The sequence below is a fragment of the Myxocyprinus asiaticus genome, chromosome 10, assembly GCF_019703515.2.
Source record: "Myxocyprinus asiaticus isolate MX2 ecotype Aquarium Trade chromosome 10, UBuf_Myxa_2, whole genome shotgun sequence".
NCBI classification, from domain to species: domain Eukaryota; kingdom Metazoa; phylum Chordata; class Actinopteri; order Cypriniformes; family Catostomidae; genus Myxocyprinus; species Myxocyprinus asiaticus.
The window spans coordinates 3105282-3132670 of record NC_059353.1 but is presented as its reverse complement, the minus strand read 5'-3'; the positions used below and the strand labels follow the sequence as shown (position 1 = coordinate 3132670).

The following is a 27389-nucleotide window of genomic DNA, read 5'->3' as shown; positions in this document are numbered from 1 at the left end:
CCGAACATTTTAAAGTTTTAAATCAATAAAACCATCCTCCCTATTCTAAACCTTAAGCCTAAACCAAACAGATAGTGTCATGATAAGCAAATGTGAGATGAACAACTCAATTGCTGAAGCAACCACGTCATTTTGTGGTGCTTCTATGACACGTTCGGCTCATGTGTTGACTCACATGCTCCTCAGGATTCGTACCCCAGTCCTTTGCATTGCAAGTGCAACGCTATATCTGTTGAGCTACCACACAATTTGATCACATACGAACAAGCTTGTAAATGTAGTTGTATATGTATGCAAACGTTAAAATGTATCGCCTTACAAGTCATGCGCAATAGTAAAATTGTTTAGATATCATAAGATAGCATTGTGTGAGGAACAGAGCGAAAAGTATGTTTATGAACTGATAATTTGCCATTTTACTCGTGATTTGTGTAAAAGTGAATAAAAGTAATTGTTGTTGTAGTGCCTCAAGTGTTCATTTCACAAGGAAACTGCCACGATAATAAAAAAAATGTACGTGATTCTATCAGACCAGGCTGGTAAGATCTGTTTATTTGTGCTGGTGTTGTGACTGTGCTTTAATGCTGCTTCAGGTTTAGATTATGAATGCTGGATATGAGAAATTATAATGTTAGAATACTGTGCTGTGCATTTGTAGGCCCATTTGTCATATTCTGTCGTTTATGCCTCAGTGCAATAATCATGAATAGTATCTACACCTTTATGACATCTTTAAAATGATGTGCACACCCTCCTTCTTCACGCACCTGTCTCTCTCTGTTCTTTCTCTTACTGTCTTCCATCTATATGTAGCTCTCTCTCTCTCTCTCTCTCTCTCTCTCTCTCTCTCTCTCTCTTCTTCTATCTCCCTTTCTTTCTTTTTTTCCAAATGAAATTAGATATTTGGGTGAAGGCACATAAATCAGATGCGCAGGACCTTTAGCATGGCGGCAGGTGAATAAATCAGTGTTCGTGTGTGTACTGGAGCGTGAAATGATTCTGTTAACATGTCATCTGTCCGGGGTGATGTTCCCACCATCCGCCTGTTCTCAGACAGAGAGAGATTATGAGGGGGCGTGGAGTGATCACAGCCTGTCAGTGTGAAATGTTTGACGTCTAATGAAGGACATCAGAGAGAAGTGAATAACATCTTATACACAAGGCTGCACAATCCCCGGCCTGAATACAGTACAATTATTACAGCTGAAGCTTCAGTGGTTTTCTCACCGCCATAAGAGCATTCTGGGTTTTTTAATTAAGACTAAATCACTTATATTTACTGGAAATCCTCAAAGCCTGAAATAGTTGAGGTTTAAAGTGGACTGTATTTAATCTAAATCAGCTAATAAACTTTTAGTTCGCATTGTAGCCTTGACAGATTTTATTTTGTTTAAAGCCGAAGTGTCTAATTTTTTCAATGTCAAAATACTCTGATCCCCATAATGGATCCCACACTATAAGTAAGCCATTTGTTGGTTGGTTTCCCCAACAAGTGTACACTGTGGCTCCATTAAACATTTAATATATTCAGCATAAATAACTAGAATAAACCTGCCTGCACCAGCATGGAAATTCAAATTGGTATAAGCTGGTCTGTTCAACAAGGAAACTCAAACAAACAATGATCAGACAGGTTCATTGTGAAAGACAGACCTTGTTTACACCTGGTATGAACATCTGTTTCGGGTGATCTGATCAATGGACAGTGTCAAATAAAAAGTTTTGTGATTCGATCACTCAAATCACATTCTGAGGTTTTTAAAAAATGCATTTGACAACAGTGTCAATGCTTATACGTCCCTGACAACAGGTCCACCTACTCACCTGTCAATTAATAATTGCGACAAAATAAGGATTTTAAACTTTGCCCCTGTAGTGTGGATTTAAAAGAAAATGACCATCCCTTCAAAATACTCTGAAAAGTATATTACACGCACAAGACTTCACAGAACATCTTCACTAAACCTTACTCAGAGGCACAGATAGGTAACACTTTATAATAACTAGTAATGTCAAGTCATTTTTATTTGTGCAGCGCTTTTCACAATACACATCGTTTTAAAGCAGTTTTACTGCTGTAATGCTGTTATGTCTAAATGTCCCCAAATCCCCAATGAGCAGTTAAACTGAAAAACGTCATTGAAAATCATACCTTAAAATGGTTTGTCTTTAGGCCCCCAGTGTGTAAGCCAAAGGTGACTATAACAAGGAACCTAAAACTCCATAAGATTTTAGTTATTTGAAATAAATAAATAAATTACACTGTATAAGGTGTTTGTAAAGTATGTTTATAGTTAGTTATTATTCAATTCATTATTTATAAATTGTTGTTTCTACATTGTTAATACAATAATAGGGCAGCATTTCTCAAACTGTGGTCTGCAGACCCCCGGGGGTCCTCTTCAAATAGCCAGGGGGTCTGTGGAAAATCCCTAAATTGTGAACATTGTTTTGCAATGTTTTAATCAAATAAGCAATAAAAAAGCAACTAAAAAACAACTCAATATAAAGCTATTGACTAATATAAAAATACAAGATAACTGAAGTTTAGAACAATATATTCATAAAGCTAATATAAAAAAAAAAGTTGTGGCATGGGTCCACAAAGAATTTGGGGTTATGAAAGGGGTCCTTGGTTAATAAAAGTTTGAGAAACCCTTTAATAAAGGATATACAAATAGTACATTATGCAGTTATATTTACTGTTACAAAGTATTTATTGTTGTTTAATAACTTCATAAATAAGCAGTTTGATAATGGTTTTTCTTCCTTATTAAACAACTTACTAACAAATCTGAGCTGATGTATTTCATAAATGATAACTTTAAAAGGCATAAATCCATAATTGATAAAGGAATGTTTTATACATTTACATGTGTAATGAATTGGATATGCATTTATGCTTAATGTGTTTTTAACTGATTTTGGAACACTTACTGTTAAAGCAACTGATGCTTAATAAAGGTCAAAATAAAGCACTGACTAAGAATAGCTAATATTTTGCATGTCCTAATCTAAACTGACATGTGACAACTATATGTGCCTAGTTAAACATTTATTAATGATCTATTAATTACTCTGACAAGTTGGCCACGAAATAACTATCTCCACAGCATCTCACATTAACTGAGGCTTAAAACAGAAGCTAAGGCGCCATTTACACCTGGTATTCAGATGCATCTTGGGTGATCCGATCACTTTTGGTCAGGTGAGACACATCGCTGTTTACACCTGGTATCTTAAATGTGTCTCCTGTGACCACTTGTGTTCAGATTTGGAGGAGAGGGTCTCTGTTTCATGATGACATACATCAATCACTATGTCAGTGTAAAAGAGCAAAAAAAAGAAAAAAAAAAAAAAGAAAACGGTGTTTCTCCCAGATACAGTTACAATTTTATCTAAGCACAAACGCAACATGTCAAGCAGAATTATTCGTTAATTTAGTTGTATTACCTGTATTAAAGGAGCTTCAGGTGTTCGTGCTTGTCATCTGTGTTGATATCAGACACATGAAAGAAGATCCGTGAAGCTCTGGTGATTGTGTATGTATCTGCTTTTTAAAATTTTCTGATCGGACGGTTATTTCCTTTTAAAGCCTCTTGTAAACGGCAAAGTTTAAAATCTTGTTTTAGCGCAGTGGTTGATTGACAGGTGAGGGGTGGCACTTCACTCCTGCCGGGATGCATATGGGACAGATTAGTGTTTACACCTCAAATACGATCTGGTCACGTGTTTTTGAGCACGTTCGTATGTGGTTTCTGTGCTCACATCACAAAATGTTTTAGACCCTGTTTAGACATTCATTTAAGGCTGACCACATGTGATTGGATCACCTGAAATGCATCTTAACATCAGGTGGAAATGGGGTCTAAAACTTTTTAAAAAACAGACATAATGCAAATTGATACAGAAAACATCCAGAGTTTTGCAAGAAATACTCAAATTCTGTCTGAAATTGTATTTAAAGAAAACCATTTATAGACAGATCTGTCAACAATCTCTTAAGGATGTAATGTATTAACAATGTAGGAACAAAAATTTATAAATGATTAATTAACTATTAACTAATGCTTTACAAATACTTTATACCAAGTAGTCATTATAAAGTGTTACCCAAATAATTTGTTCTGAATAAAAACTTTCTAAATTGCAAAATGTAAAGTTCATGTGAAGCACAAATATCTTAAGGTAACAATACATAGAATTGACTAAAATAACTATAATCATATTGTTAGAAACATTACATTTGTGACAAAATATGTTTGAGGGCAGTGTACTGACTTCATACTTTTACAATGTCCTTCATTTTAACGGAAAAAGATGTAAAAATGCTACAGTAAAAAAAAAAAAGAAAAAAGAATAATTTATAGGTAATTAGTTACCTTAACATATACTCTCAGAAAAAAAGTTACCTTCAAGGGGACCTTTGTACCTCTGGTTAATGTTTTTTTAAACTTGTTTTGGGAACATAATTGTACCCTAAGGGCCTATTGTGTACCTTTAAAGGTACATTTATAGCCATACAAATTACATTTTTGTTTTTTTAAGGGTACAAATATGGACTCAAATCAAGGGTACCACCCCAGTACCAGGTACCTTTTTTTCTGAGAGTGTACGTTAAAAAATATGTTTTTAACAAGACAATACATGTAATTTTACAGTAAAATGTTTTTTAGATGTAAAAAGTATGATTTCACCTTATAATTAATGGTTAAAATGTATATTATGTTAAAAAAGAGAATACATTTACTTTTACAGTAAACTATTGTTGACATTTTTGGTTAAAAACAATAACCGGGCATTCCTAGAACAAGATACTGTAGATCATGTGTTTTAAGTTCATATAAGTATCAGCAGTATGTTCAGATCCACTAGTTCTCAATCCTTACATGCAGATGAATGAAAATGACACTTTCATGGATGGATTCAGATGGAGAAACTGGAGAGAGAAGTGTTTTATTTGAAACACTTAAACTTTCAATGTTCCCTGTCTTTCTCGTGTGCCCAGACTGGCCTGTCTATACATTAATGAGCCAAAACATTATGACCACTCACAGTTAAAGCTAATAATGTTGATCATCTCCTAACATGACCAAATCTCATGTTGAATGTAGGAGAAATGGGAAGGTGTAAAGACCTGAGCGACTTTGATAAAGGCAAAATTGTTATGGCCAGACAACTGGGTCAGAGCATCTCTGAAACGACAAGGCTTGTGGCGTGCTTCTGGTCAGCAGTGGCGAGTACCTACTGACAGTGGTCCTAGAAGGGACAAACCACAAACCGGCAACAGTGTGTTGGGTGCCCAAGGCTCATCGATGCGCGAGGGCAATGAAGGTTATCCCATCTGGTCCGAACTGACAGAAGGTCTACTGTGGCACAAGTCACAGAAAATTTCAATGATGGTTACAGTAGGAATGTGTTACAACACACAGTGCATCAGAGTGCCCATGATGACCCCTGTCCAGCTTCGAAAGTGCCTACATGCAAGCACTGGAACTGGACCTTGGAGCAGTGGAAGAAGGTTGCCTGGTCCGATGTGTCCCATTTTCTTTTAAATTACGTGTACGGCTATGTACGTGTATGCCATTTACCTGAGGAAGTGATGGCACCAGGATGCACTGTGGGAAGACGATAAGCCGGTGGAGGGAGTGTGATGCTCTAGGCAATGTTCAGCCATTCATGTGGACATCAGTTTGACACATGCCACCTACCTAAACATCATTGCAGGCCAGGTACACCCCTTCATGGCAATGCTATTCCCTGTTGGTGGTGGCCTCTTTCAGCAGGATAATGCACCCTGCCACACTGCACACATTGTTCGGGAATGGTTTGAGGAACATGATAAAGAGTGGAAGGTGTTGCCCTGGCCTCCAAATTCCCCAGATCTCAATCCGTTTGAGCATCTATGGGATGTGCTGGACCAACAAGTCCAATCCATGGCGGCTCCACCTTGGAACTTGCAGGACTTGAAGGATCTGCTGCTAATGTCTTGGTGCCAGATACCACAGGACACCTTCAGGGGTCTTGTAGAGTCCATGCCTTGGCGGGTCGGTGCTATTTTGGCAGCATGTGGAGAACCAACAGCATATTAGGCAGGTGGTCATAATGTTTTGGCTCATCGGTGTAAATACTGATATTGTCCAGAGTTTTCGGAATTGGTAATACTTATGGACCCTTTTATTACAGACAATGATGGCATGATACAGCTGCGATGAGATTTCTAATACAGCTGCTTAGGGAGCGACAGTAAATTTGCCATATCTCTCTCTTCTGACTGCAGTAATCAATTGTTCTCTATTTTTGTCCTCTTTTGGAAAGTCGTGGAAAAGTAATAGTTTATTTTATTTATTTTTTTGCTCCTGGAACAAATGGGAACACAAAAATAATATTTGCCTTGGTCTCCCATTCATCGCTATAGAAATGTATCCTGCTTTTGTTTACTTCCAAGTTCCAAAGCCGGAAATGTGAATAAAACTGAATAAATAATACTTCGGAGCTAAGCATTCTGTGGTAACAGCTGTGCCATTACTTGAAGACTACATTTTTAACTTTGACTTTTAACATTGGTATGTACTGTACAGAATCATTTAAATTGACACTTACAGTATCATCACTTTTTCAGATTACACAAAGTGCAGTTTCTATGTTTAGCTGGTGGCATACGTGAGGCCTGCATTTCCATTTGCCCACATATCATCTGCTGGCCTTTAAGTGGTTGAGAAATTGTGAGAGTCTTTCATATGTGGCAGATTAGTATTGACAAAATGTCTGCTGTGTCATCTATCATGAGAGAGTAGTGTGGCCACAGCGCTTGTGTTTGTGTGTCTATCTTTACATACTGCAGCGGCTGCTTTCACTGAACACAGCATCATATCTGTGTGTTTTTGTGTGCTTGCGTTTAAGTGTGTGAATGTGTGTGTGAAAAAGATTGATGAGGTGTTATTGTATAGTCTGGTGTTTAGAAGAAATCTTTGTTCTGTCACTGAGATTCTGGTTTTTGCCTTCTATAGGGCAGATGTTAATCTACTTTTTCACATTGTGCTGTAATTAACTAAATGAGAATATATTTACAGTACATTCGAAGTTTGTGGATGAATCTCACGGAAATATGTCCAGGTCACATTTCACCCCAACATAAATAAATAAATAAAATAAAAATAGAAAATACATTTTAATAATATTTTTTACATTGTGAAATTAATGTCATGACAATTAAGCACTTTTTCTCAGTCCTTATTACCGTAATGCAACTGGGTGTTTTTCTATAATTCTCATTATTCTCAGTGGTGATTCTCATTAAATTCACATTACTTTAATAAAGTGTTTTTTACTATACACTGAAAAAAAGTGGTAACCTGCAAATGCGGTAGGACTTGATATATATCCCTTAAAAAAAAAAAAAAGGGATTTTTTTTTTTTTTACTTGTTAGGTAAATCTGTTCGATCAAGTAACATTTTTGAATGAAATAAAACCAGATAATTATTTAAACTTAAATACTTTAAGTTTAAAGGTGTTTGATAGCACCACAGACACACTGTGTTTACACTGTGTAATGGAAAAATGTATTAATGCACAAACAATCTTAATGGCCCTAAAATAGACTTAATTTACTTTAAGTGATATATATATATATATATATATATATATATATATATATATATATATATATATATATATATATATATATATATATGAGGAAATATGAGCCAGACATGTTCTTGACAGGTTTCGTGAAATCCACCCTTGTATGTGTTTGTCCATGTACTTGATTGTATGTATATTAATTTCTTCTCCCTCTGTGTTTGTCTCTTGCATGTCATCTACAGCGTAACAAACTGAAGTTATGAGCAACATGGCTGACAGTGTAACTGTTAGAGTTTAGCGGCTCTGCGGCTAGATTAGAATAAACCTAGCATGTTTACATCCTGTTTGAGTGTGCTCACAAACACCCAATGAGGGCCAATAACACGGCAGAATTTACCAAGCACAATAAGACTGCCATCAGCGATGCTGCCTTCACTTTGTTATGTATAAGCAGCTCTCTACAGCACTGCAACATCAAGGCGAACGAGTGGCTGCAGGCGTGCATTATATTTTGCATTGAAGGAGTCTGTTATTTTCCTTTGATCTGTTCTTCAGAGAGGACTAGCTGTCTGAATATCTATCAAAGCAGCGAGTGACTTGGAGCAGCCCAGAATGACAGATTACGGGGTAAAAAAAAGAAAACTGTGTTTAGCTGGGGTTGGTTTATATGCCTGACACTTTGTTCTTGCTGATAGTTTCTGATGAAATACGTTTTTTTAAGTAGAATGCCTTCGACCTGCACCACTCTTTATGTGTGTTTGAGACTTTAATCTAGCCAAAACCAGATTAAGAGTAATTGAGGTAAAGAGGGAAGTCTTAAAGCAGAAGTAGAAGTAGAAGGATTATAAATAGAAAGATGAGAGGCCCACACTCATATCGGCCTCAAAATGACTGCATCCAACAATGAGAATGTGGTGATGGGGGTGTGGTCGTGTGTCTGTCTGCGGGAGAGAGGGAGTGGTGTGGCTCGTCAAGCTGGTTGACATGATTTCTAACAGCTGTTTCTCATTACAGTGATAGAGAGCCCTTAAAACAGCTGAGCACCATGGAGAAGGGAGAGAGAGAACGAGTGTGCAGCATTGGCATCTGTTTACATTGAGTGTTGAATCTATTGAGTATTTGTGAAGAAGTTTATGTTTATATTGAGAGTGTTGATTATTGAACTGAGTGAAAACATTGGAAAGAGTGCATACGCTGCACATGAAGGCAAAAAAAAAAAAAAAAAGCCATATATGAATAGCATTTTTAGATAATTTTAACAGTAGTAGTTGGATGACTGGGTGTGACTAGGTTTAAGTGAAGCCACAGAAAAGGCCAGAGTTTATCGCTGCTTTGAGGTCAGGATAATCAATTTGGTGAAATCACTACCTAGTAGAACTCACAGCTATGTTTAAAAGTGAAAGTAAGAGCATTTCCACACGCACAATGTGACAAGAACTTACAGGATTGGGACTAAACAGCTGTGTGGCCACAAGAAAGCCACTTGTTAGTGAGGCTCATCGGAAAAAAACAACTTCAATTTTCTATGGAGCATAAAGATTGTACTGTGGAGCAATGGAAAAAGGTCATGTGGTCTGATGAGTCCAGATTTACCCTATTCCAAAGCAATGGGCCCGTCAGGGTAAGAAGGGAAGTGCATGAAGCGATGCACCCATCATGCATAGTGCCCACTGTACAAGTCTCTGGAGGCAGTGTTATGATCTGGGGTTGCTTCAATTGCTCAGTTCTAGGTTCAGCAACGTTATATGGTAATAAAATGAAGTCAGCTGACTACCTGAATGTACTGAATTACCAGGGTATCCCATCAATGGAGTTTTTCTTCCCTGATGGCACAGGGATATTCCAGGATGATAATGGTCTAAATATTATAGTATGCAATTTTTTTATTTAATTTTTTTTTGGCCAGGCAATAAATGTACTGCATATGATGAAGAACATACTTCTTGGCCGCTAACATTTTTTACATTCTTTAGGTATGCACTCACACCGAATATAGTAGGTCATCCAGGTATTTCTCGCCCACTGTTTTATGAATACTGAGGATTCGAACACCATACTCCATTGGCATACTTTTGTTTGGCATACTATATAGTAGGGAAGTACGCATATTCGGATGCAGCCCAGCAGTGTATTTGAACCCAGGACGTAGGATTGGGGACCCCCAAGATCCCTGACACAGTTCACACACCATTATTGTGATACAGAGTACAAGAGGGACACTATTATTGCTCAGAGGTTTTTATTTCGTGGCTCAGGAGGTTTTATGGAGTTCTCACACAGTTTCAAATTTTCCCTTAGATGATTCTCCAAAAATTACCATGGATAAATAATACAGGACATAAATGTGACAATTGTTGGCATACAGTAAGGGCATTGATCTATAGAATTAATGTGAAGAGCATAGCTTGGATAATTTGATCTTGAAGCAATTTGAGGAGAAATCTTACTAAAATCTCTGACTTTTGAATGCAGACCTTGTTATTTTCAACCTGGTCTCATAGAATCATGTTACTATATGTACATTTTTGCTAAATGAGTTTATGGACCTCGTTGTACATATTGCAACAGTTTCCTGGTTAAATAAACACTAGAGGTGCAACAACAACAATGCCTTTTATTACCTTTCACACAATTCATGAGTGAAAAGGCAGATTATCAGTTCATAAACACTTACTTTTCACACTGTTCCTCACACAATGTTATCTTATAACATCAAAACAGTTCTGTGTCACAATGTGTGATGGATATTGTTCAGTGTCATCCTCAGAAACTCCTGTAAATAACGTGTGTAAAAAGTAATTTCCGCCGAGTCATCTTGAAAGCATTTATCAGCATAGGAAGAAATAATATCTGGTTCTGCGCCTGATGTAAGTGCATCCCCTGAGGCAACACGCAGAAGTGACTATGCATAGATTGTCTTGCCTCGTCTTGCCAGACAGCAAAAGATGCATTTAAAAGGTCCCAGTTACTTTCTCTTCCTCTCTGCAAAACAGCTGAATGTCAAACCATACTTTCCTTTGTAAGTGCTTTGGGTGAGTAATACGATGTTAAATTATGTTGTTTTGTGATTTGATGGTTAATCCTAGCTCTGAGACTATATTCACCCCCGGAGGTCGTTTAAACAAAGGCTTAAAACTCTCCCTACGGAGGACAGCAGAGTAGGCACATTAATAAACTGGAATCATCTGTGCATTAACATTTTTTAACACACGTATTCCAGCCAATAAGAATCGAGAATTGGAACAGACTATAGAATAGTACAACTTAAGCTCTATTAACAGCATTTGTGACAATGCTGATTTCCACAAAAAGCCCCTCCTTTTTTTACAGTGAGGCACTTACAATGGAAGTGAAAGGAGCCAATCGGAAAATGTTAAAATACTCACTGTTTCAAAAGTATAGCCACAAGATGTAAACAATATGCATTCTAACATGATTTTATGTGATAACATTGCTTAATAACTTTTTGTGTAAATTTATATCCAATTTTACAACTTTGTTGCATGACGACGTAATGCCGTAAACCCTAAAACAACTGTAAAAACAACTCAACAGCTCAAATAATACATGAGCTTAAACAGAAAAATGAATGTAAGTGCTATCATAAAATCATAAGCTTCACATTTATGCCTTTAAACCCTCCAAAAATTAACTTACATTGCAAGTGCCTCACTGTAACTTCAAATTTAGTTTTTTTCTTATTTTTTAAAGAAAAGGAGGAATGAAAAAGTTTTTTAGTGCTCTTTTATTCAGTGGAGGCTTCTGTACTGTAGAAAACCTTGTTTTACAGTCACAAGATGTTTTATAGGAAGACACATTTCCCAGCATGTCACCCTTAAAAGCTAAAATGATGTTTTCGTACTGTATGTCGCTCACAACTGTCTACACAAAGTTTGTGCTCTGGCAATGCCTGAGTTTCCTCACACCATAGCAGCCACTGAGAGCTGCTTGTGTGTTATAGATGGGCATGTGAAACTGTGTGTGTGACTTAATAAATGGCTCTGTCTGAGTGTCGCTGACAGAGGGATTATTCGTTCTCATAACTCGGCTGCTCTGCGGACAGATGTTGCCTGCCAGACTCACGGTGGGGCAGCTCGTTTGTCATCCAACAGGAGGCCGGGGCGTCCCTGGCCCACTCGATATGCCTTAAAGACTTAAACACTTACAACTCCACCTCACTGATATACAGTAGCACATCTGAGTTACGACCTGCTCTACTGGAGAACTGAAGACATGTTGAACTGTTTCTCTGCAGCACAAACTCAAAACTTTGATGGCTAATGGGATTTGACATGCTTCAGTCACTGCTAATGGTGTTTGCTAAGGCAAGCATCACCATTACTATTGCTCATTCTGAGGGTTAATGATTTGAGCAAACCCCTAAACCTATGAAAATATAAAACAAATGAAAATCAAATACAAAAATGCTGCTAAAACTTTGAAAGATATGGATACTAATGCATGGTTGGTAACACTTTATATTAATGGCTCACTAATTGGTGAGTATTGCATGAAACTCACCCTTTTTGGTCATGTTGTTATAACTGCATCAATGATTTATTATGCATTTGTAAATCACTCATTAGTTGTTTAATAACCCCCTTTTTAAACCCTTAACCAAAGAAACATTAATCTCATTTGAACTCTGTGATTAAATAAATAAAAAGTGTTTGTTACATTTGTGATGGTGATTGTACAAAAGAGAGGTGGAGAGAACATATTGATTATGAGAGTATGTAAGAATGTATTTCTTGCCATTTACTGTATACTAGAGGGGTTTTTCAGCATTTGGCACAGTTCTGTACTTGAACAATGTGTGAGTGTGTGAGTGTGTGTGCATGTGTTCAGGTTTTCTTTGTGTTAGAAGATGAATATGAACAGACATTTGTTCTAAACAAACAAAGTTGTCCTAGTAGTTTTGTAATTAGTTTACCAGTGAATTATGTCAATACACATTTGTTTCCCTCTCATTCATGCTTGTTCTCCCTCTTTGTGTATGTGTCTGCAGGAACCCTTCTCCTACACTTCGTCAGCCAGATCAGTGGTGCAGAAGTTTCAGTCACTTCATTACTCAGTGAGTACAACAGCTTCATCTCTCTTTTTCTCTGTATTTCTCTATGTTTAAGGGTAATTCTCAATTTGAGTGGAAGTCGTATTGTGTTTTATGCAACCTGATCTCATAGAATCATGTTACCAGTGTTGTCATGATACCAAAATTTCAGTAGTCGGTACCGATACCAGTGAAATTTCACAGATCTCGATACCAATTTCAATACCACTGCAAAAATATGATAATATGGTAATGTGCTATTAAGAGATACTCCTTTAGACCATTTAGTTTAATTTAAATGTAAATAGTAAATGAAAAGAAATGCACCTTTCATTCAAGTGTTTCTCAATTAAGTATGCATTGCTTAAGTGTTTTTAATTAGGAGTTCCATGTTTTAAAAATGTAATTTAATCAACCAAACTGTGTATAATCAACTTAATTCTCAAAACTTTTAAAACCTTTTAACACACCAATGCATTTTTAAAAAAATTATTCAGTACAACAGCGCTCTTGCTTGTGATATATTGCTTAATTTTTATTTCTTCAATTTCAGGTGTCTAGCTTTTATTTTGAATCATGCTTTTATTCTGATGTGTGGTTTTGCCGGAAGCTTCACTTTCTTCTTCTGATGGATAAACTGTTCGCTACATGGCCCAGTGTGATCGTTAAATCGCAAATGCTGTGATTTAACTACATAAATATATGGTCTACATGTGCTTCACAGTGGATTAGTGCTCTGTCATCTCTCATACAACACGAATGATTCTCATAGTCTGTGGAGTTTCCAGTGTAGGAGCGGTCTGCTTCACACATTCATTTAAAGCTCATGCAGCTCATGCAGACTAAGATTGCAGCCTTTTGTGGTTTAATAATTACTTTTATTCCCTTTCACACAATTTACGAATATAATAAATATTAGTTCATCAACACATTTTTACAATAGCCCATGACTTGTAAGGCGATACAAGCTGCACTACAGAACTTTGGGCTATCTGTCGACATCTGTGATAGAAACCTAAATTTGCAAGTAACTTGCTGAGGAACATTTTATGTCAGTGTTTCAGCACCGATCTTCTAAGATGAATCTCATGATTTGAGATATTTACCTGCAGAGCTGCAGTCATAACATGTTTTTCTTATGTTGATATTATAATTTTTATTTGTATAAATACAAATTTGTATAAATTTGTGACAACACATCGTTTCAAAGCAGCTTTACAGAAAATCATGCATTAATAGAAAATGAAACTGTAATATCTATAAAGTCTTAGCCATCATTATGTAGTTTGATTGAATATGATTGTAAATTGTGTATAAAATAAATAATTAAATAATAATTGTATTTAGAACCCCAGTGAGCAAGCCAAAGGCGACTGTGGCGAGGAACACAAAACTCCATAAGATGTTGGTTAATGGAGAAAATAACCTTGGGAGAAACCAGGCTCACTGTGGGGGCCAATATTGAACTGGCTAACCAGCATGAATATAATACCAATATTAGTTATTTATGTGCAGTGCAAGTCATGCTTTAAAATTAGTTAACTAAGTAAGTGTTAAGGGTCAATGTTTAAACAAAGATTTTGTATGAACTGTAAGATTAATGACTAATGTCTTTGAACTTCATCCTGGATTAACTGTAGAAGTTCACATAGATGCATTGTCCTTTGTTAGTTAGAGAATTGCCAACATTGTCTTTTGTTATTGATAGTCTATGTATTCCATTTTAAGAGTGTAGTCCAACATTAGACCAAGGTGATCAGTGAGGTGTTTAACCAGCAGGTCATATCGGTGAGGTATATCCTAAGTCCAAGTTTCAGGCAGTGACATATGAAGTATCCCATGTCTCATGGTTGGAGTTGGCATCAGTTCATCCTCTGAAGTCCATCGTAATAGACTGAAGTGATGTCTGGCTGGCACCGGCTGCATTTAGTCATCATCACTCAGAGACACGAAGCAGTGGAGTTCGACACCAAGCAGGTACAGAGCTGGGTCGGACCAGCTCTGGTAACCTCGGGATATGAATCCCAAGGTTGAGACAGGGAAACAAATAGAATAATATTAGCGTAGATTCCATTACATTTTTTGCAGAGTTATAGATCATGATAAATGTTTCTCGTTCCTGCAGACCTAACTAAAGTAGCCTAATTATGAGTTGAAGGATAAATTAGGTGTAAGCCTGGGTAAATAGATGAGACTTTAGTCTAGACTTAAACTGAGTGAGTGTGTCTGAGTCCCGAACAGTGTTAGGGAGACTATTCCATTGTTTAGGAGCCAAAGAGGAAAAGGATGTACCTCCTTTTATGGATATTGATATTCTAGGAACTATTAACAGGCCAGAGTTTTGTGATCGTAATGCACATGATGGAATATAGCATGTCAGAAGGTCACTTAAATACTGCGGTGCTAGACCATTCAAAGATTTGTACGTAGTTAACAAAATATTTAAATTAATACGAAATTTAACAGGTAGCCAATGTAATGACGATAAAATTGGGCTAATATGATCATATTTCTTGGTTCTAGTCGGCACTCTGGCTGCTGAATTTTGAACCAATTAAAGTTTATTTATTAAACCTACAGGACATCCTCCCAATAATGAATTACAATAATCTAGTCTTGAGGTCATGAACGTGTGAATTAGTTTTTCAGCATCAGCAACAGGGCATGTGTCGTAACTTAGGTGGAAGAATGCTTTTCTACAAACATTGGAAATTTGAATTTCAAAGGACAGTTTGGTATCAGATATAACACCTAAGTTCTTCACTGTAGAAGAAGATGTAACAGTACATCCATCGAGAGTCAAATGATATTTTAGCGGCTTATTTTTAGAGGTTTTTGGTCCAATAATTAGTACCTCTGTTTTGTCGGAATTGAGTAAAAGGAAATTTCTGGCCATCCAATGTTTGTTTTCATTGATACACTCTGCTAATTTGGAGAAATGTGAAATTTCATCGGGTTTCGAAGAAATATAAAGTTGGGAATCGTCGGCATAACAGTGGAAACTTATTCCAAAGCAGAGGCCCTAAAACTGATCCCTGTGGCACTCCATACTTAACTTTTGTTTGATTTGACAATTCCTCGTTTACACAGACAAAGTGGTAGCAGTCTGATAAATAGGACCTAAGCCATGCTAATGCAGGTCCACAAATGCCAACATAATTCTCAAGCCTATTCATGAGAATGTTGTGATCTATGGTGTCGAAGTCAGCACTAAGATCTAAAAGCACTAGAGGAGAAATGCAGCCACGATCAGATGATAAGAGCAAGTCATTTGTAACTCTGATAAGTGTAGTATTTCTCTGTAGAAATGAACATAGTTGGGAGGACGCTACATTTTCTAGTATGTCTGTCATAAATTACTTCTTAATAAGTGGTTTGATAACTGCCATTTTAAAGTTTCTTGGGACATGTCCTAAGGATAGCGAGGAGTTAATAATATTAAGAAGAGGTTCTGAGATTACAGGGAATACCTCTTTTAAGAGCTTGGTTGGTATTGGATCTAACATTCATGTTGTGGCTTTTGATTTTTCGATAAGTTTTGTTAGCTCTTCATGACCTATGACAGCGAAGGATTGAAGTTGCTTGTGAGGAAAATTATAAGACACTGTTTTCTGAGGTACTGTGACAGATGACAAATTCCAATTTTATTTCTGATTATTTTAATTTTATCAATAAATAAATTAATGAAGTCATTACTATTGTGCTGTGACGGAATATCTGGTTCAGTCGATCCTATATTCCTAGCTAATTTAGCCACAGTACTGAATAAACACCTAGGACTGTTGTGGTTATTTTCTATGAATTTGCTAAAATATGCTGACCTGGCAGCTTTTAGTGCCTGTCTGTACCTACAGATTTGTAGCTATTGAATTACTTGCTTTTAAGAAGATAAACAAGTGTTTTATCCATTACACACCATGTTTGTATTATACAACACATATTAGTTAAAGAGATACAATTTGTGAAAGGTTTAAGGATGTCATAAAAAATCAATATATTGACTATTGCTCGGTACGTTATTTTATCGATATATTTTTGAGGCATTGATATATTAAAATGAACCAGCATTTAAATTAGAAGCCTAATTTGCATGCTTTTCAACTCACTCAGTTGGCCTCCATTTAACAATCTGGCATATTAGCGTTGGGAGACCACAAGAGGGTGATATAACATTTACTGAAATCGATCGAGGTACACACACACGCGCACACACACACACACACACACACACACACACACACACACACACACACACACACACACACACACACACAGAGGACGAGCTTTAATGTTTGCATTACCTAATCAACTACATTTACAAGCTTATTCATGATCAATCAAGCTGCACACTAGCTCAACTCATAGAGCATTTAGGGTAGGGTAGTTTAGTGGCCTGTTGCACAAAGCTAGTTGAACAAACTCATAGTTTCAGAGCAAGTTTCAGGTGGAAAAAGAGCCAAACTGGTTTAGATCTGGTTCAGCGATCTCAAGACACTGGCTATAAATGTTCTCTGTCAACTCAGAGTTTGATCCTGAGTTCACAAATGTAATGATTCTTTTTTTATCCTTAAAATAGTAAAGGTGCTGAATGCAATAACTTTTGTAATAAATGCTCTAACTGTTATAAAGGCCCAAAATACTACATTCAACTAAAATATAATTAAATAACAAGCGATGTCCACATATTCTTTGCCACATGCTAGATTTGTTCAGTGCCCCTCCAAAAAATTAAATTATCTAATATCCTGAAATGTACAATATGGCATGAACTGAAAAATGTATGCATTGTAATAGAGAAATTAATAAAATAGTTAATTATTGCAGTTTTATTTGTATTTTACAGCCTAGATAAGTGGTTGCCAAAGGTTTGCTAACTCAAACCACTATCAAACCATTAAATATACAGTCATGACATATGAAATAATCATGAATGAAATTGTTTACATACGGATTTGCAGTCCAATTGTGTTTTAACTGCCCCATCCTTCAATAACAGTTCCTTTACAAAGCTTGAATCATATTGTGACTGTCATACAATCCATGATGTTGGGTGCTTCAACAGGCCAAAGCAGAAACACTGGTCTTCAAATCTCACATCTTCCGTGTTTGTTTACACACAGGACTGAATGTGATTCACCCATCCAGTGGCAGCAGCAGAATGGGACGTGTTTTTAAAAGTTGCGCTTGTACGCTCTCAAAATGTGGCGCACATCGCTGGTGTTGTGAGGAAAGGCACCAATACGATCAAAGTCATCCATTTTTACAAAAGCCCAACAATTAAAAATAGAACAGATGGTTGCAAAACTGGTCCAGGACACCTTCAAAACAGAACAACAGCAATAGAGCAAACAGCAAGATGAAACACAATGGGGGTCTCCATTTTAGAGTTATAACTTGACATTGCGTCTTTTAAAAGCGGCGTGAGATGTATGATAACAGTCAAAGCCGTGCACGTTTATATAGAAAAACATTTAAGTCCAGACAGGCACATGAAGGTGTCCTGTGTAAGTCCACTTAGGATAAATTCCCCATGAAAGGCCCATCTGTCTCCACTTCAACTGTGACTGACTGAGCACCAGTGGGCAGGGCCAAGAGTGCAATGGCGGACAAATATGCGTTGCATATGCAGATGTCTTTGGTCCTTGTGATGTCACAAATTCCACGAATACAAACGAACCATTTTTCTATTGAGGAACTTTTCAGTTCTGAAACTTACAGTATGTTTTTATAGTACAATGACATCTTATATGTCAAAAACTCAAGGAAAATTTTATTCCACATGTCATGACCCCTTTAATCAAGTCAGACAGACGTCTTTTTCATGGTATTATTTTATGTTGCTTTATAAAAACCTATATTGCAAATGATTGTGTAGATAAATAGGTTTAGAGTGCATTCCAATGAAATCAGCATGTTCCAAACAAAGGGCTCAACTTCTCTCCTGCATCTGGACGCAGCACCGCAAATCACATGTAGTATACCCAGTGGACTTACCTTCTGTCCAGTGAGTCTGTGAAAACTGAATGTCTTTTTTCAAGTGCTGATGCATTGCGGAAATTATGTTATAGTTTTTCAAGTCAACAGACAACTATATTTTTTTTCAAATCTTAGGTGAAGTGATCTCACACAGCTGACACTTCTTGTCATTATGTGTTAGGACCCTCATCCATGGACTCACTTCTACCTTATTTTTGATTTGGCAATTTTGTAATCAAGGTTTTTTTTAATTCAAGTAATTGAATTAAATCGAGTAATCGTGACAGCCCTATTTTATTTTACATGATATTATATATATATATATATATATATATATATATATATATATATATATATATATATATATATACAGTATATATTGCTAATTTGGTACTACAAAATCACATGCCATTATATCAAACACTGCTGAAAGTTATTTGGTTTGTTAAATGAAGCTTAACATTGTCTTTATGTTTGTTTTTGAGTTGCCACAGTATGCATTAGACTGACATGTCTTAAGGTCAATATTAGGTCAAAAATGGCAACAAAGAAACAGCTTTCTCTAGAAACTCGTCAGTCAATCATTGTTTTGAGGAATGAAGGCTTTACAATGCTTGAAACTGCCAAAAAACTGAAGATTTCATACAAAGGTGTACACTACAGTCTTCAAAGACAAAGGACAACTGGCTCTAACAAGGACAGAAAGAGATGTGGAAGGCCAGATGAACAACTAAACAAGAGGATAAGTACATCAGAGTCTCTAGTTTGAGAAATAGACACCTCACATGTCCTCAGCTGACAGCTTCATTGAATTCTACATGCTCAACACCAGTTTCATGTACAACAGTAAAGAGAAGACTCAGGGGTGCAGGTCTTATGGGAAGAATTGCAAAGAAAAAGCCACTTTTGAAACAGAAAAACAAAAAGAAAAGGTTAGAGTGGGCAAAGAAACACAGACATTGGACAACAGATCATTGGAAAAGAGTGTTATGGATCTTAACCCCATTGAGCTTTTGTGGGATCAGCTAGACTGTAAGGTGTGTGAGAAGTGCCCGACAAGACTACAGGAAGTGTGGGGTGAAATGTCACCTGAATATCTGGACAAACTGACAAATAGAATGCCAAGGATCTGCAAAGCTGTCATTGCTGCACATGGAGGATTTTTTGATGAGAACTCTTTGAAGTATTCTGAACATTTTGTATTTTTTTTTTTTTAAATTGTAATAGTAATTTTTTCATGTTATTAATGTCCTGACTATACATTGTGATCAGTTGTATGCCACTTTGGTGAATAAAAGTACAAATTTCTTTCCATAAGAGCAAAATTTGTACATTATTCCAAAAATTACTATTACAATTTGAAAAATAATAATAATAATAATAATAATAATAATGATATACACTGATGAGCCACAACATTAAAACCACCTGCCTAATATTGTGTAGGTCCTCCTCGTGCTTTCAAAACAGCGCCAACCTGCATCTCAGAATAGCATTCTGAGATGATGTTCTTCTCAGCACAATTGTACAGAGTGGTTATCTGAGTTACCGTAGACTTTGTCAGTTCAAACCAGTCTGGCCATTCTCTGTTGACCTCTCTCATCAACAAGGCATTTCCGTCCACAGCACTGCCGCTCAGTGGATGTTTTTTGTTTATGGCACCATTCTGAGTAAATTCTAGAGACTGTTGTGTGTGAAAATCACAGGAGATCAGCAGTTACAGAAATACTCAAACCAGCCCGTCTGGCACCAACAATCATCCATGCGATTATCTAATCAGCCAATCGTATATATATATATATATATATATATATATATATATATATATATATATATATATATATATATATAGTGGCAAGAAAAAGTATGTGAACCCTTTGGAATTAGCTGGTTTTCTTCATTAATTGGTCATATATTATGATCTCATCTTCATCAAAGTCACAAGTATAGACAAACACAATGTGCTTAAGCTAACAACACACAAACAATTATAATATTTCAAGTCTTTATTGAACACATCCCATGAAATATTATGGCAAAAGTAAGTGAACCACTAGGCTAAAGACGTCAACAAAAGCTAATTAAATTCAGGAGCTGGCAAACCTGGCATCCAATTAATGAAACAAGGTTTGAGGTGTGGGTTAGAGCTACTTTTACTTATAAAAAGCACTCAAACATTTTGAGTTTGCTATTCACAGGAAGCATCTGCTGATGTGCACCACGCCTCCGAAGACCTACGATCAAGAATTGTTGCTTTGCATAAAGCTGGAAAGGGTTACAAATTTATCTTGAAGAGCTTTGATATTCATCCGTCCACAATTAGACAAATTGTCTATAAATGGAGACGATTTAGTACTGTGGCTACTCTCCCTTGAAGTGGCCGTCCAGCCAAGATGACTCAAAGGGCACACCGCAGAATAATCAATGAGGTAAAAAAGAACCCTAAAGTGACAGCTAAAGAATTGAAGGAATCACTGGAACTGGTTAACATCTCTGAGTCCACTATATGGAAAACATTAAACTGGCATGGTGTCCACTGCAGAACACCACGGAGGAAGCCGCTGCTTTCCAACAAAAACATTGCTTCGTGCCTGAAGTTTGCCAAAGACCACCTTAACACTCTACAATGCTACTGGGAAATTGTTTTGTGGACTGAGGAAACTAAGGTTGAATTGTTTGGGAAGAACATGCAGCACTACATATTGGGTAAAAAATGGAACCGCATACCAACATGAAAATGTCATCCCAACGGTGAAGTACGGTGGAGGGAGCATCATGATTTGGGACTGCTTTGCTGCTTCACGGTCTGGACTGTTTGCCATCATCAAGGGAAAAAATTATTTCTAAGTTTATCAAGGTATCCTACAGGATAATGTCAGGGTGGCTGTGCGCTAGCTGAAGCTGAGTAGAAGTTGGGTGATGCAGCTTGACAATGACCCTAAACATCAAAGTAAATCCACTACAGAATGACTTTAAAAAAAAAGAAAGTGTTGGAGTGGCCCTTTCAGAACACAGACCTTAACCTAATAGAGATGCTGTGGAATGACCTCAAGAGAGCCGTTCATACCTGACATCCTAAAAATATGGCTGAACTGAAGCAGTTTTGTAAGGAAGAATGGTCCAAAATTCCTGCTGAACGTTGTGCAGGTCTAATCCGCAGCTACTGGAAACACTTGGTTGAGGTTATTGCTGCCAAAGGAGAATCGACCAGTTACTAAATCCAAGGGTTCACTTACTTTTCCACAGCACTGTGAATGTTTAATGGGATGTGTTCAATAAAGACATGAAAGATGGTATATACTGTATATATACATTTTTAATGAAAATATATCTATTGTTTTACAGTTTAAAACTTCTCAAACTTTTTTTTTTTCAGTGATTTGCATTACTTTCAGTGGCTGTGAAAATGATCTCAGTGAATGCTTTAGGACCAGTCAGTGCTATTGTTTGATATCTGGTCATATGTTTGATTTGCTATTTATTTAAAGAATATCATACAATACATCCACTTGATCTTGACAAGCCAAATTATGACTTTTCCTGTATGAGCAAAACGTGCAATTAGAACTTTTATTTCCCACAAGCGCTGCTCAGATATACAGTCCTAATCCTGTCAGAGAGACTGTAAATAAAAGAGCCAGTGCACCAGCTCTGTGTATGTGCCTGTACTGTATGTACAGTATAAAAGCAATGAAAGGCAAGATTATTTCATTATTGAAAATGAAAACATCAGTGAGAGAGAAAGAGGTTGTGTCTGCAGCAGGAGGGCTGTGAAAGTTAATTGACTCATTTATTTGTGTTTGTTGTTCATTTGTCAGTGTGGCAGGTCTGCCATCCAGTCCTGATGAATTAAAAGCACAGATGGAGTCATATTAATTATGTGTGTGTGTGTGTGTGTGTGTGTGTGTGTGTGTGTGTGTGTGCTGGTGGGATTTTAACCTGAGTGTTTGACTGTGTTCTGTTCATTTGGCCTTTTCTTGTTCTCTGTAAGTGCTTCTGAGTGTCTATGTGCACATGCAATCTGACAAACAAATGGCTGGTGTGCTGTAGTGGTTGAAGGTCTGGGCTGGTAACTGGAAGATGGTTAATTAATAAACAATCACCATAGAGCGCAACAGTGCCCTCCACTTTTTCAGCAGTCTTTGTTCCAGAAGTACTGTATTTTTCAAAATATTTTTTTTCCATAGGGATTTAATAAAATCCTTCATAAAAGCGTTCTAAGCCATGAACCAAACCAACCAGCTCTGAGATGAATCACAACATAACAAACTTTGATATGAAGCAGAGAAGTATTTAAAAATCAGACAAAAAGACAAAAGTACAAGAGGTAAGTACTTAACATCTTTCATGAGGGAATGAACTACAATCCCATTAAGCACTGTGAATGATGTAATCAATTTTAAAACACTAAAAAATATGAAAGATTTAAAGTTGTTGATTAAAAGTATAAAAACACTTTTTAAAGTATATTGCAAAATATTCAGATATATTCAAATATAGTAGTTTGAGAGTGCAGGGAGAGCGACTCGATTGCATCATTTACAGTGTGCCATGGAAGTGGGCGGTCACTGCAGAGCTCTTTTGGTGTACTTTGTTGGCCGTGATTCTCTGATTGGAGGATCTTTCTCTTCAGGATCATGGGTGGTGTAGTTCTTCACTAATAAACATGATTTTTAAAAGTAACACAGACTGATGGCTTCAACAGAAGCATATACCATTGATTAACCACCTCAGATATCATGGTAGGTCTACCTTAAAAGGTTTATAAGTTATCGATAAAGATCTATTAGTTTATGGAGAAAATTAATGGGATTTTTACTTCCAGAACATTACTGTTGCACTCCAGCAGGAAAGCTCTGCAAAAACTGCTTGAGGGGCTATTGTCAGCAATCTCAGAGTGGTTCACATTATAGGTCCACCAAGTTCGGGTCAGTTTTTCCATGCAGAACTTTGGGTTTGTAATTTATGAAAAAATATACAGGCCTTCCTAACTTGTTTCGCCCACGCGCTCTCACTTACAGATACGCGCAAACTTATGAGGGGCCATTCACACAGGATGTGTTTTTGCATGCATCTGGTCTGTTTTTCCATTGTTTTCCAATGTAAATATGCGCTGGATGAACGTCCTTGACTGCTGCACTGCGTCTCACTGTTTCTACAGTGTCTCACAGGACTGGCACATTTTTAGACACTGTGTTAAGTTAAAAAGAACTTCAGATCTCAAGAACGCATGTTGAGACACCTGTGTTCTGTTTCATTATTTGCGCTGCGTCTAGGTTGTTTTTAGCGCAGGTGTCACAAAGATTTAATGTTCTGAACAAGTTCAGGTTGCAAAGAGGGGACTGTTACAATATTTAACATTATTTCAGATTGTTCTGCAACAAGCAAAGTTTCAGCGCTTGATAAAAGACATTGTTTTGTTTTTCTTCTGCTCTAGTGTGCTGAGGGGCTGCCGTGCCTTGTATGTTTACTGTTACAATACTGTTACGAATGTTGCCTACGATACTAACATAAAATACAGCCTTTAGCAACATGGTGAACAATACACTGTAGCATCAGAATATAAGCTCTGATATAAGTAAAATAAATAAGACAAGAATATATTACTATTGTATACAACAAATCCTCAAAGTAATAATAATAATACTGTATCATATTATAATGACAAACTGGACAACAATAAATTATTGTTGGGTTATAATATTAGGAAATAACAACTGAATTCCAAAATGTTATTGAGTGAAGAAGTAGTAGGTTTTGCACAACCTGTTCATAAAAAAAAATAAAATAAAATAAAAAAAAAAATCTGTTTTCACACTGGCCTCAAAAGCTTGCGAAATAGTCTTCTATGGAGATCCGAGATAAATAGAGAGATCACAAAGGGGGAAAATTAGTCTATGAAGAGATACAGCAAGAAATGATGCATAGTGTTTGGTGTCCTCTGCAGCTGATCTCAGTAAGTTATTAGATTTGCCAACTTTGCTAGCTTTCTGTACACTCATCTTATTTTGTGCATTGTTTTGTTCAGTAAGGGGATTTCTGACCAGCTAGTCACTTAGTCGAATAATTTTTATTTGAATAGCTCTACTCACAACACACATTGTTTCAAAGCAGCTTTAAAGAAAATCAAACTGTAATATCTATAATGTGATCATTGTGTAGTTTGATTAAATATGATTGTAAGTTGTGTATAAAAATTAAATTAAATAATAATTGAATTTAGAACCTCTGTGAGCAAGCTATAAGCGAATGTGGCAAGGAACACAAAACTCTATAAGATGTTGGTTAATGAAGAAAAAGAACATTGGGAGAAACCAGGTTCACTGTGGGGGCCAGTTCCCCTCTGGCTAACCAGCATGAATATAATGCCAGTATTAGTTATTTGTGTGCAGTGCAAGTCATGGTTTAAAATTAGTAAACTAAGTCAGTGTTAAGGTGCAGTGTTTAAAAAAAAAATTTTATGAACAAAGATTAATGACTAATGTCTTTGAAATTCATCCTGGATTAACTGCAGAAGTTCACATACAGTTGCAATCAAAATTATTCAACCCCCAAAGTCAGTCATTTATGGAGCATCCTTTATCCTTAATAACAGCAAATACATGTTTCAGGTAAGTGTTCTCAGGCTTCAGACACCTCTCTATTAGAATTTTTACACATTTCTCATGAGCAAAAGCTTCCAGCTCATTGACATTCTTTGGTTTCTGTGCTGCCACTGCTTCCTTGAAATCCCAACAAAAGTTTGCAATGGGATTTTAATGATGGACTGAAAGGGCCATTTAAGGACATTCCACGACCTATCCCTGAACCAGATTTTTGACAACTTGGATGTATCCTTGGTGTTTTTGTCTTGCTGGAAAATCCAGTGATCACCGAGCTTCAATTTACACTCTGAAGGCATCACATTTTTCATGCCAAAATGGCCTGATACCTGAAAGAATCCATGGTGTCAGACACATAGTCAGGATAGCCGTTTCCTGCAGCTGCAAAACACCCCTATAACACGACTGACCCACCTCCATGCTTGACTGTGGGGATGGTGTCGTTCTTGTCATCTTACTCCAGACGTACTGCTGACCCATGGGTCTAAAACTCATTTTCTTTTCTTTTTTTTTTCCTCCCAATTTGGAATGCCCAATTCCCAATGTGCTCTAAGTCCTCATGGTTGCGTAGTGATTTGCCTCAGTCCGGGTGGCAGAGGACGAATCCCAGTTGCCTCCATGTCTGAGACCGTCAACTCGTGCATCTTATCACGTGGCTTGTTGAGCGCTTTGCCACAGAGACCTAGCGCATGTGGAGGCTTCACGCCATCCACCGTGGCAACCACGCTTATCTCACCATGCGCCCCACTGAGAACGAACCACATTATAGTGACCACGAGGAGTTTACCCCATGTGACTCTAGCTGGAGTCACTCAGCATGCCCTGGGATTTGAACTAGCGAACTCCAAGGGTGGTAGCCAGCGTATTTTACCAGTGAGCTACCCAGGCCCCTGTAAAACTCATTTTCAGTTTATTGTCATACGTCTATAAAACCTTCTTCCAGGACTCCACAGGTCTTTCCTAATTACTTCTTGAATATTCAGTCAACTGGAGTCAACATTTCCATTGGTGAAGTTCTGCTTTCTTCCACAACCCAAGAAGGTTGCTGTTGTACCATATTTAAAAAATGTATGAATGGTGCTGCCAACTTTGTTTATTGGAAACTGAAGTGCCTTGGAAATGTACTTTTAGCCATGACCTTTCTTGTGTTAGGGAGACTATTCCATAGTTTAGGAGCCAAATAGGAAAAGGATCTACCTCCTTTTGTTGATTTTGATATTCTAGGAACTATTAAAAGCCAGAATTTTGTGATCATAATGAAAGTGATGGAATATAGCATGTCAGAAGGTCACTTAAGTACTGTGGAACTAGACCATTCAAAGCTTTGTATGTAGTTAACAGAATTTTAAAATTAATAAAAAATTTAACAGGTAGCCAATGTAACGACGATAAAATGGAGCTAATATGATCATATTTCTTGGTTCTTGTCAGCATTCTGGCAGCTGCATTTTGAACCAATTGAAGTTTATGTTTTGAACTTGCTGGACATCCTCCCAGTAATGCATTACAATAATCTAATCTTGAGGTCATGAACACTTAGTTAGGAAGATCTGTTAATTAAACTGGTGGGATTCTCAATCAAGACGTAAACATAATATTATATGCTACGGCAAAAATCTAAATATAACAATCTGCTACACCAATGTTAATAACGATTACGCTGTTACAGTTTATAGTACTTAGCAAGTTGAGCCCAATTAAAAAGTTCATACAAAATAATGTAATTTCTTTACCTGACGTCTTGAGCGTAGATGACATCTCTGGCAATCTTGCTGAGCAATGTAATAACGTTGGGTGGCATTTACTTTGTTTAAATATGTCCTCAAAAACAGAAGTAAAAGCTGTACACAAACACTGTGACACGCCATGTTTGTTTATGAGGTAGTCACATAAAGCTACCACGTAGCCACGGAACCCATTCAGATTTCAAGTCAGTGGAAAAGTGCGGCCAAATTACAATAGGCTCCAGACTGCCCCAGCCATGAACCAGTCGAGCACAGGCTCGGCATGAGAACCATCGCAAGTTCAGTGCAAAAGGGCTATCAGAACATTTACGTGTGACTAAGTGGAGCTACAATCACATTATCTAGGTCTGTTAGTCCAACTTTGCAAAAATCAGACTGGTATGATTTTATTTGAACTTTAGCATTTAAATGACATTTAAAAAGACAAATTA

The 27389-nt window shown here is 36.9% G+C and overlaps 1 protein-coding gene across 1 annotated transcript in view; it reads left to right on the top strand.

The window, feature by feature from the left end:
* The window catches only part of LOC127446845 (myosin-IIIb-like), a 68248-nt gene that overhangs the window by 28869 nt on the left and 11990 nt on the right, over positions 1-27389 (top strand). Inside the window, exon 11 of the mRNA XM_051708133.1 lies at positions 12594-12659. Within this exon, the coding sequence (XP_051564093.1) occupies positions 12594-12659 (66 nt within the window). The remainder of the gene's footprint in view (positions 1-12593; positions 12660-27389) is intronic.